This window comes from Cydia fagiglandana, chromosome 27, assembly GCF_963556715.1.
Source record: "Cydia fagiglandana chromosome 27, ilCydFagi1.1, whole genome shotgun sequence".
In the NCBI taxonomy this organism is placed as follows: Eukaryota; Metazoa; Arthropoda; class Insecta; order Lepidoptera; family Tortricidae; genus Cydia; species Cydia fagiglandana.
In genome coordinates this window covers 4178977-4191505 of record NC_085958.1, presented here as the reverse complement: position 1 = coordinate 4191505, position 12529 = coordinate 4178977, and the positions used below count along the sequence as shown (strand labels likewise).

The 12529-nt window shown below is 37.8% G+C and overlaps 1 protein-coding gene across 1 annotated transcript in view; it reads right to left on the bottom strand.

Annotated features, from left to right (window-relative positions):
- Window positions 1-136: 136 nt before the first annotated feature.
- Window positions 137-12529, bottom strand: part of LOC134677877 (scavenger receptor class B member 1-like) — a 36003-nt gene continuing 23610 nt past the window's right edge. The window contains exons 4-10 of the mRNA XM_063536310.1: window positions 8002-8196; window positions 7309-7428; window positions 6494-6617; window positions 4935-5078; window positions 4166-4284; window positions 2634-2762; window positions 137-770 (exon numbers count right to left, since the gene is read on the bottom strand). Of these exons, the coding sequence (XP_063392380.1) occupies window positions 513-770; window positions 2634-2762; window positions 4166-4284; window positions 4935-5078; window positions 6494-6617; window positions 7309-7428; window positions 8002-8196 (1089 nt within the window). The 3' untranslated portion in view covers window positions 137-512. The remainder of the gene's footprint in view (window positions 771-2633; window positions 2763-4165; window positions 4285-4934; window positions 5079-6493; window positions 6618-7308; window positions 7429-8001; window positions 8197-12529) is intronic.

The window sequence follows — 12529 nt, the reverse complement described above, 5'->3', positions numbered from 1 at the left end:
GGAATATGTGCCCTCGTTTTATCGTTTGTATCTGACATTTGACGGCATTGAAGCAGTTTAGAAACAAAACGCAATAATGATACCAGTATATTAGAGTATTGCTACAATTTAGGGGAAAATAAAATAAAAGATGGGGTTCACTTTTATTCATTTATTTATACCTTAAAACTAGAAGTGAGCAAATTATTTACTTATCTTAGGAACAATCACAGCGTAACACTAGCCCTGAATACATAAACTTTAAAAAATTGTGTATAAGTATTAGGTAGTCCAAAATATTCCTGTCATAGAATAAATACCTAGTTATAAAAATATATATACCTTAATGAAGTATTTATGTTCATTAAATATATTAACAGCGCATAATTCATGCGGTAATATTGTAAATGCGAGTATGGTTTTCAGTCTTTACTCGTTGAATTTTTTTGTGTTAACACTAATGACACTTTTACATCAAACTAATGTATTATTATAATCAATATTTCTATATTTTTATTTAAAAGAAGTTTTGCTCAGCTAGAAGACTTCAGGAAAACTTCTTTTTCATTGGCAAACCATTTTGTACTAGCTATAACCTTATTTTGGTTATATTGAAGTTGTAATACAGAGTTCAAACTATCGTTCTTAAAGTTGTGAATGTAAATTTGTCTAAATATAATAAAACATGCTAATAATAAAGTTGCTGTTAAAACTACAGTTGTTAAAGGAGGTAGAATAACTGTCATAAAAAATATTGTGCCCTGAATTCGCTTTGGTAAGCCTTCTTGATTCTGAAACAAAGAAAATCACTTATAATTTTTATATCATCTTAAAATTATTTTGTGGATGTTTCGAGATCTCATGGAGCTCTTTAAAACAATTGAAGCAATAGAGGTGTAATTTGGTATTAAATAAAGTGACTATAAAATAAAGGTTGAACACGCCAAAACTGGGGCATGTACAATCGACTATTGCTATGCAAATAATAGAGATATACAAACTTTTATGGCACCTACTTGGTCACAAGACACTGGCCTATAATGTTATCAAGTTTTTTTAAATTATGTTTATTCGTTGTCAAAATGTCGAGCAAACAACATCAACAACGCGAGCGAATTTTGCACGAATACGTAGAAAATTCATTACTGAGCTACAGAGATATCGCGAAACGACTGAAATGTCCTCAATCTACGGTTTGTCGCGTATTAAAAAAGTTCCGTAAGCACCTAACAATAGATCGGAAGCCAGGAAGTGGAGGCTTGCAGGGTGTCAAGAATAAAAAAAAGGACGAGAAGGTGGTGAACATGTTTGCCTCAAATCCTAAGATTTCGTCTCGCGATGTTGCTAAAAAAGTTAAAATGTCTCAGTCCTATGTTCAAAAAGTGAAACGTAGGGCTGGCCTAAGGAGTTATAAGGCCCAGGCAGCACCAGATCGAGACTCGAAACAGAACTCATCCGCGAAGAAACGGTCTCGAAAACTTTATGAGAATTTCATAACCAAATTTGCATGCGTCGTCATGGACGACGAAACATACATAAAAGGTGACTTTAAACAAATTCCTGGGCAAGAGTTCTATACCAGCCTAAGTAGAGTAGACGCCCCTGAAGAGTGTAAATTAAAAAAACGTTCGAAATTTCCAAAAAAGTACCTGCTTTGGCAAGCAATATGTAGCTGTGGGAAAAGAAGTCGGCCGTTTATTACTACCGGGACAATAAACGGCGATATTTATAGAAAAGAGTGTTTGCAGAAACGTTTGCTACCTTTCATAAGAAAGCATGACTCACCACCTTTGTTTTGGCCAGATTTAGCCAGTTGCCACTACTCAAAACCAGTGATGGAATGGTATGCTGCAAATGGGATCGTGGTGGTACCAAAAGTGTGCAACCCCCCAAATAGTCCGGAACTGCGGCCCGTTGAAGAGTACTGGAGTATTATGAAGGGAATTTTAAAAAAGAAAGGCGGCGGAGTAAAATCGGTCCCTGAACTACAAAAGATGTGGACATGGGCGTCAAGACAGTGTTCTATTAACATGGTGCAAAGTCTTATGAGCCGTGTACGTAGGAAAGTTAGAAAAATGGCTTACTGTGTAGACCAAATCTAAAATATGGAATGTTATTTTAAACAGCGTTAAATATGCTATTAAATGTGTAAAACATAATATACTTTTTCACTTTTATTATAATTTTGTACTACATTTTGTGTGCCCCAGTTTTGGCGTGTTCAACCTTTAAACGCACTACTTAATTGTTTTTTAGTATTCCTGACAATATTTTAAAAGCGTAATATTGAGCAGTTTTTTAAGCTTTTGCTGTAATTGTATACTACAGATTAGATAAATATTGAATGCTAATGAAATAAACGGGCTAAATTTATTTGAGGAAAATCCAAATAAGGGAAATTATCAGTATTTACATGGCAACGCTAATATGTCAACCAATGAGATTTCAGCAGATTGGCTGATGAAGATTGCCACGAAATTTAAAAAGAAACTAACCTGTCTCAGATTTACGTCAAACATTAGAAAAACGCGGCAAATTAAAAAAAATTAGGTCCGAAGGGTAATCGTCCCATAGTAAAATTTAGCTTTTTTCTTTTCTACTAACAAAGTTGTTTGACCGGCTATATCTTATTAATATTATAAATGAATACTAACATATTCGGCCCAGAACAGAGGTATTATCAGGTTGGAGAACTTGTTATAGTCCTCTGAAAAACCAGAAAGGTCTTTCAAGTGTAGATTACTCTGCATGCGAGCTACGGAGCGGAATGGAGTCCCAGTTAACTGAAATAGACAATATTTTTGTTAATTATTATCAAATCCATGCTAAATTATTTACATCTTAAAGCTGGTTACATAAATAAGAAAGGTCATCTGTCTTTCATATGTTACCTTTCCACGGCTAAACTACAGAATAAATTTTAATGAAAATTTGCATTTTAGAAGGCCAGCCCAGACGGAATGATTATATCGACCGATTTGATCAGAAAATAAATTGGCGTCAATCTCATATAGCGTCCAAATGTATACAATTTAGTCACCAATTTACCACCACACCGACACGAATCAAATTAATTAGTATTCTAAATAAAATCGTGTTTAAAACACTATAGAATATTAACCAGCCGGCCACTGATCATGACATGTCAATTAAAAGTCCTTCGCGGATTATCATTCTGGATCCATAGCGATCGTGTAGATATTATTGATCACTTTCCTCTTTGCTGGTCGTGAGTTGTCAACGAGTGACCTTTGATGTCTATTGTGATGGGTTTATAATACAGATAAGTAAGCGTCGGACGCTCCGGCCCGGACACGGCCCGGTCTAACGTGAGACATCCTTAACCCGAGTTTACGGTTAGGTAGCTAACAAGGAAGGGTACCCAACTGTCCGACTCCGATTTGATTTATTTTGATATATGTTATAGAGTAGTCTAAAATAACGGACACGTATTATTTTTTAGCTGCCCAAACTCAACCTGTTAGGAGAAAATGGCCTTCAAAGTACTGAAAATTGACCAAACCTTCTAATTTCTAAGAAGAACTTAAAAAAAAAATTGATTATTAATTACTGGTTTCGTTATATGTTGGAGAACATGAATAAAGAATGGGGACGTGTTTTGTCATTTCACCACAAAGTCATTTTTTTAAATAAAAATATATTTATTATATTTATTTATTATATTTATATTTTTTTTTTTATATATCCGTCCGTTATTTTAGACTACTGTATAACATATATCAAAATAAATCAAATCGGAGTCGGACAGTTGGGTACCCTTCCTTGTAAGTTTTTTACCTATAACCACCTATAACGCTGCGTCTTATGTAAGCGGACAACTCACGAACGCGACCCGGCGCGGCGCGGCGGGCCCAAGGCGTTCGCGTTCGCAACGAGATCGCCCACGTAGGACACTTCTATAGGTATCAAAGGATTGATTCACCCCGCGTCGCATCGCTTCGCTTCGCGTTCGCTTGTTGTTCGCCTACGTAGTACGCTGCGTAAAGGCCTGTGCACATCGGCTTGCATGTGCGTGACCTGCAAGTGCGCGTGCGCTAAAATGTTGGAGCCGCACACGCACACGTCACGCAAGCGGTGTGCCGTCTCTCATAAGGATCTGTATAGTACAACGCCGCACGCGCACGTCACGCACTCGCAGCCGGTATGCACAGGCCGTAATACTTACAGGCTCGACGACGGCGTAAGAATTATGCTTGTATCTGTCTGGCTGGAGGCCCGTAACGTAATGGTCCTTCGCTAGGCCTCCGGTGTAGAAATGGGGAAAGGACACCACCATCGGGAAATCTGGAATGAAACACTTTGTAAGTCATAAGTCATAACTATAAAGGATGACTCACGTTAGACCGGGCCGTGTCCGGGCCGGAGCTACCAGCGCTGTTTTTTCTATGACATGACAGGCGATCATGTGATGCTTTCCATAGAAAACGATGCGCCGGAAGCTCCGGCCTGGACACGGCCCGGTCTAACGTGAGTCATCCTTTATACAACACTGTAGAGTGCTATAATGAATTTATTATATAACACTTAAGAGAACTATAATGACTTACTAAAGTAACACTTGCTGGCGTCGCTAAGTCAAGCAGGCAGAAGCGGTTCTGTGTTGTAACAGTCAGTTTCATTGGTTCGTTCGAACGTGGTCTCTGATATGGCCCAACTATATTGAGTTCATTATACAACACTGTAGAGGACTATAATGAATTCATTATAAAACACTTAGGAGAACCATAATGACTTACTGTAGTAGCATTCGCTGGCGTCACTCAGGCCGGGTGGTAGCGGTGGTTCTGTGTTGTAGCAGTCAGTTCCATTGGTACGCTTTCTAATACGTCATAAGTCATAACTATAATGAGTTCATTATACATATACATATACAACACTGTGGAGAACTATAATGAGTTCATTATAAAACATTTAAGAGAACTATAATGACTTACTGTAGTAGCATTTGCTAGCGTCACTCAGGCCGGGTGGTAGAGGTGGTTCTGTATTGTAGCAGTCAGTTCCATTGCTCGCACGCTCGAACACGCTCTCTGATAGGTTAAAGCGGTATACAGATACGTTGTCTACGGTCAGTTCACCTGAAATAAACAGTTTTTAGACTTTAGTGTAGGGACATCGTCGAATTGGATAACCTAACACAAACTGGCAGTAGCGGATTTGCAGTTTTTGCCGCCCTAGGCCCAGGCACTGTAGCCGCCCCGTTTCTCAGAACCCATCATATTGACTAGGTATGTTTAGAGTTATTTCTTGTTATCATCAGCGAATTTTTTGTCACAATATGCGCTCCTATAGTACATTATTGTCGAGGCTCGGAAGTAGCTACTTGCAGGCTGAGGATTCGTTTTAAACGGACGACCTTGGGAGTCCGTTTAATTGAATCCGAAGCCAGCAAGTAGCCTTCCAGCCGAGTCATATATAGTGCTTTTCTCAAAAATGGTGCAAGAAACATAAATATCATAGAAACATTTTACAAAAGCAACGTTCTTACGTATATATATATTTTCACAGAGAAAAGCCCTTGCCGCCTTTTTATTTTTTTAATAAAAAATAGAAGTGTATTTTTCTGCCGAAAATACGCCAACCTATTTGAGACAACTAAATAGTCGCGGTACTAATCATCTGTTTGGCTGTTTAATGGGCCTGTGCCTTCATTTGATTTGGCCATTTGAACTTTAAAAAAGTTTGGAACTCGACAAATCATCGACAAATAATGGAATTTGTATGCAACATTGCAGTCCCAAAATCGAGACTGCAATGTTTTTAACTTTTTTAATTTTTGACTGACCATAAACTCCGCGCTTCGCGACCTATTTTTTAGACGGCAAAGTCGACTTTGCCGTCCATTTTTGAGAAAAATATCTTGCCGTCCTAGGCCCGGGCCTACACTACCTTAGGGCAAATCCGTCACTGCAAATTGAAATACATGTCATATACTAAGAAAAAGTGACCGAGGCCTCCAGTACCGTGCCCCAGCAGTGCCGAGGCAGGGTAGGCCCTCTAACGCATAAATGCGTCCCCCAGACGGGCCCACGCTGGCCCATTGTGTACAGGGGCCTTTACCGCTATAGTCCGTTTTTTTTAGCATTAGAAAGAACTTCGCAGAAGTTCGCTTGTGGTTCTAAATCTGGCACTTTTAGCGGTAACAATTTGAAGTAAATTATATGTATTGACCATGCTACATTAGATAATTCAATAATTATTAACAATTAACGAGTCTGATAAAAACTGCACGCTTGCTTCTGCGGAGTTCTTTCTAATGCTAAAAAAACGAACTATAGGCCACTAGCGTTTTTTGAGGTTCCGAAATTGGAATACGAATTCGTAGTCAAAGTCATTCAAAATTAGAAGTGAGTACAGTCAACGGTAAAAATATGGGTGTACTAATCATTTCAAAAATATGTCCCATAACTCTTATGTCAGTGAATTAAGAACTATGGGACATATTTTTGAGTAAGTTGTCTACACCCATATTTTTACCGTTGACTGTACGTACTGTCAAAATACAGGGGCATAAGTTTGCAGACGGTCTTCCTCCAGTAGAGAAGGACGTCTTTCTTGGTGATGTGCTGTTGGTACATTACGCCCTCTGTTGAGCCGAAGATGCGGTCGGGACATTCCTGGGGACAATGTTCATTGGTGTTAGCATAGAGTGGTAATTCCATACATCAGTTTTCTTATATTCAATTACACAAACGGGTCTACCTAGCAATGTACAAATTGCAGAACATTCCCAAAAAGCGGAAACGTTCTCGAGAATGTTCTCAGAACATTCCTGCAACATGGAAATTATTGTTTAAACAAGAGAATATACTTGAAATAAAGTTTAAATAGGCATAACTTAAAACTAAATGTTATTATGCATATATTATTGTCTATTACAGTTAGCTATTTTGTTGATGTGATAAATTTACCAATAAGTTGCTTAAATTCTCATTGTATATCAGAGAACATTTCGACTTTCGACAATTTTTTCCAAAATTATTTTTTTGTTTCATTAGAATCTAGAGGCCTCTATCTCCCGCCATGCCAAATCTCAGCGCGTTCGTCCCAAATTGAAAAAATTAAAAAAAAAAGTCGGCCATTTGGTAAGAACACTGATATAACACTTTAAACTCTCGCGTTTTGTACACATATTCAATTACACAAACGGGTCTACCGCGATATAATTTCATTGTTTTTACCTTTAATCAGTGGCGAGCAGTCGTGTTGGAGGCCAAGACACACTTTGGGTCGCTGCGCCAGAGGAGTAAGTAAGTAAGTAATTCTAAATGATAATGGATTGGATGGGATAGGAGGCTTCTAACTTACTAGTGGGTCGTAACCAGGCAACTGCGGCTCGCCATGGAACCGGTCGATTTGGAAGAAGTGTCCATGGCCCCACTGAGGGCCTATCTTTACCGTCATCTCGTCTGTAAAATCTGCATAGATCTGAAAACGAGAAACACTTCTGTAAAAATAATATGTTTACTCGACGACGGCCTAAAAATCACGTTTGTTGCATGGCCCCACTTAAGTATTTATTTATATCCTGTTTTTAATATCTCAATACTCAATATTTTATTACAAATTCACAAAGTAGTTGTAAAGGTGGTAAAAACTTATAAGCTAGGTCATAGCGGCGGGTGTTCTTGCGGCAAAAGAAATACATCATCTGTGAAAATTTCAACTGTCTAGCTATCACGGTTCATGAGATACAGCCTGGTGACAGACAGAGTGGACTCTTAGTAGTAGTATCCCGTTTTTACCCTTGGGTACCTTTGGGTACGGAACCCTAAAAAAATTTATTGCTTTGATATGGGCTTGGCCTAAATTTAAAAGTGGAAAAATTACCGTCTTGGATGAGACTTGAACTCACGGCCTCTGTATAGATACTCCAGCGCTCTCCCATCTGAGCCACCAAGACCTCATCCATTAGCCAGCAAAAGTCACCCAAGACAGTAATTTTTCAGCATCGCTCGCAGACGGTCCGTTTCTGCTTGTTAAAAATTGAAATGGGCTTACCCTAGCCAGCATCCCCATGTTATTAACCGGAACCAGCCCCGGCGCTATACTCTTCGAGGTGTCCAGGATGGGTTCCCGGTACTCCCACAGGTACTCATAGATGGTCTTGTTCAAGAAGAAGTCGCTCTGGTAGGCGATGCCGCGGAAGAGTAGCTTCGCGATGTAAGGCGCTGAGGAGAGGTAGGAGGATATGCCCTGGAATAAAGAGGTTATGTTTAATGATATGTGGTAATGCAGTTATTTAGAAGCAATTTACTGCCATATTTCAATAGAAGATTAAAACTGTTAATTATTAAAACTTTATATTAATATTTACTAAGTTAACACATATCAGTGAAAGAATAAGGATCAAAGTCAAATGGCGTTTTAACAGTTTTATGTTCTGTCGAAAGATGGCAGTAAAATAGTGGCTAGTGGCTACTTAATTTACTTTGACAATCCATCTCTATACACTCTATTCTCTTTGTTTGGAGGTAAGTAGTTAAGGTAACTTGTCAACATGTGGATCCTGTATATACTAAAACCTACGGCGCCCAAACTTGGTCATTAAGGGTCTCCCCAGATATATCGACGCGCGATCGGCAAAAGCCGATAGGAAAAAGCTTTGTTTGATACGAGCGAAGCTGTCGACGCGTCGGCATCAGTAGGGCATATTCCCGGGAATACTGTCAAAAGAACCGGTACTGAAGACCCGGTACCGGTACTTCCCAGTTCTCATCATATGACTATTTATTCCCATTTCAATAGTACTTAATACTACTACTACTTTACTATAGTACTTGTTTATTTGTGTCAATTAGTATGAAATTTATTAGTACTTTAGCTCTGTTTTTTTTTGGCGATTCCGTTCTTGGATTTCAAAATGGCAGAGGCAATAATGGGGATTCGCAAGATCTACATTGGGTAAAACCTACGCTGGTGTCACCCATATTAAGACGTCTATTAAAACTCTTGACAGTTGCCAACCGAATTCACGGTTCAAGTTATAGCAGCCAAGAGAACGTCGTGAATTACAACTGATAATCAACACTCATTGTTGCAATGACATAATCGACGCCTTGACATCTTTGTCAACGTTATTACAATGTATTTTATCTTACACGTGTGAACGGACCATGGGATTTTAAGATATATCAGTCTTCACCAAGGATCGTACGGTGGAGCTATGTTTTGTTTTTAGATTTGGGCGATTATAATCCTAAAGGACTAGTTTTTTAGGGTTCCGTACCTCAAAAGGAAAAAACGGAATCCTTATAGGATCACTCGTGCGTCTGTCTGTCTGTCCATCTGTCACAGCCCATTTTCTCCAAAAGTACTGAACCAATTAAGTTGAAATTTGGTACACATATGTAAATTCGCGAACCAAAAATGGACATGATTTTTATAATTTTAAAATAAATAGGTTCGAAGTTATTTAAGAAAATAGTCAAAAAATGACCCCCCCCCCCCTTTTTTCTCCAAAACTACTGGGACTAAAATTTTGAAAAAAATACACAAAATAGTTCTTTACCTATAGATGACAGGAAAACTATTAGAGATGTGTGAGTCGGACTTATGTACGGAACCCTATTATAGAAACGTGAGTCCGACTCGCACTTGGCCGTTTTTTATTTATTTATAGGCCCTTTATTTTAAGTTTATTTATAGATACTTAGTTTATATTATTATTTTTAAGCTTATTTAATGTTTTATGTTTAATTAATTGTGTTACAATAAATTCTATCAACATTATTTATATGAAATTATTAGAGTCCATAGGCAATGTTTGTTTGTACACCTGTAAAGCCAGAGTCTTGGTGAAGCCATGTAAAATTGTTACAATAGTAATTACTGATGGCAATGTAACCCATTTCTCACAAACAATAGAGATTATCATTATGAAATGATATATAACTTGCCCTAGTTGCTAAGAGCCGGAAGAAATATAGCATAGATTGGACGCTATGTTAATTTTCGTTTGAAAATTAACGTAGCGTTAATTCCGATGTTTTGCATAAAAACCAAATGTGTTAATTAAAAACTAATAATTTACACACATTATACCAAACAATACTGCATTATATAATTGTACCAGGAAGCTGGCGGCATTTCCTCGCTGTATCGCAATGCTGATGAAACGCGCGCCCAAGTTACAGGTTACAAGTTACAGGTCCCAGCGCGCACATGTTGTTCGCAGAAATCGCGAAGCGTCTGGTTGACGTAACTGGGGACTGAAGAGCTGGCGGCTACCTCGCACAACGTAATATCAGCATTGCGATACAGCGAGGAAATGCCGACAGCATCCTTGGTACAATGCCTCAAGGGCCTGCCTTACATGCAATTTGTTACAAGCTGAGCAGGACTAGCAAGAGCATTAAGAGCCAACAGGAGTGGTCATTTCTCCATACATACGTACTCCGTGGGTTTTGATGTTAGAGCAATGATTTTTACAACACAGATTAATATTGTCAATATCTGTGTCAGACCGTTTTGCCTTTTTTGATATTTTTGTTTTTTAAGGCGCTAGAGCCCTTCAAAAATGGCCAAATTTGCCTCATTGACTATGCTGCAATGAGAGGCGTAGTATTCAAAACTGATATCAATTAGCCAAAAAAACAAAAACGGTCCGACACAGATAATTTCATAATCATTTAGATTTCCAAATTTGGTTACGATTGGTTAAGTTTTGAAGGAGGAAACAGTCGAGTACGAATCCTCGATTTTTGAAATTTTACGCAGGATTTTTCGCTTTGTCCTTTTAGGAGCCGCTTCCGTTGGCGAGACGAGTATAATATATTTACCTAAAATATTTAAAACTCAGTTCCTGTTTCGTCTTAAACACAAGGAAATCTGTGTGTTTAAAATCACAATTTCGTCTCACTCTGCCTATAATCTAACTCTGTGGGTGTGAGTCATAAACCCAATAAAAATGGCTTGTTAGTATTCTGAAGTGCTTTGATTTGATACTCTTAAGTATTTCCCTATACGTCATTCTTTTTACGCGTCTCTGGTTAGAATAACGATGTTCTGACCATACTCGAATTTGATTGTTTATTTTGGTGTAAAAAAACGTACCTACTGGACCTTGAACAGAACAGTTAAAATACTTTCGGGTAAGTAAGTACATGCTAAGTACGGTCGCCATCAGATATATCGAAGCAGCCAAGGTGCTCACAAATATCTGAACTCGCCTTTATTCATATTTATTTACACAAACGGGTCTGTCGCGATATCATTTCATTGTTTTTGCCTTAAATTCCGACGTTTCAGCTGAGTTGCACCAGCTGTGGTCACGGAAAGACTTATATTCATGGACATATATATTACTTCGTTAGTTAGTTTATATCTATGCTTATATTAAATACCTATGTGTACAAAACACGAGGGTTTAAAGTGTTTTACTGAACGCCTTTAGTGTCGACGTGTTAGAGTGTGTGTTCAGATATTTATGAGCACCTCGGCAGCTCCGATACATCTGATGGCGACTGTACATAAATAATATATATATATATATATCATCGTGGCTTAGAATATAAGTTGGGAATTGGGAACGTGCGAAGTCGGTGGCGCTTATCGTCACAATCACAGGTAATCTTATGGAATGTCCGACATTAGTACTAGCGGCAGCCGCTTGAACAAATTTTACTCCATAAGATTTAACGTAGAAACTCCGACAAAATGAGGGCAGCACCAGTCGTGCACATAGCGAATATACTGTAGATAAAATAATAATGTAACGCGATGTTTTCCAGTCGCAAAGTGACGGGTACTTAGTCAATTGAACTATTAGTTCTCTTAAGTTAAAACATTTCTGACAATCGTCTCTGATTTATCACAAATATCACAATATAGCCTTCGGCAAACCGCAAGCTGAATCAGTGAGAACTTTTTGTAAAATAAATGGGAGCGGACGTTCATATAAAGTATTGCATTCTAATTGCCACGACCTCGGTTTTTAAGTTTTATCTGGTGTTATCAAAGAGAATTTGAAATAGAGGAACATTCTTAAAGTAAATTATGTAGTCAGTACATAATTTTCTAAACTGCTATTTTTTTTATCACAAATTACAAATATTTTCCTGTTTTACGTTTTCAAATGTTAAAACGAGGTACTTTGGGTTGATTTGAAGACATTGGACAAATCGACATTAGGTACCTATTTTACAATTAAGGTACATTTACTGATCTTTGGCTTACTCTCGAGTAGATGGCGATACTTTTTGACATTTAACAAATTTAACACATATCAGTGAAAGAATAAGGATCAAATTAAAAATGGCGTTCTAAAAGTTTTTAGGTATCATTTGAAAGATGGCAGTAAATGTAGGTAAATTTTATTGATAAAAACATAAAAAGAAACAAATAAACATAATGTACTGACTAAGTACATAATTTATTTTGACAATATTCCTCTAGTTTAAATTCTCTTTGGTTTTATAGACAGATGCAACGATTGCGTTTGCGATTAGATGCAATCGCAGATTTAGTTTAATAAGAATAAAAAAAGCCTGAGTATATACGTCCCACTGCTGAGTACAGGCGCAGCATA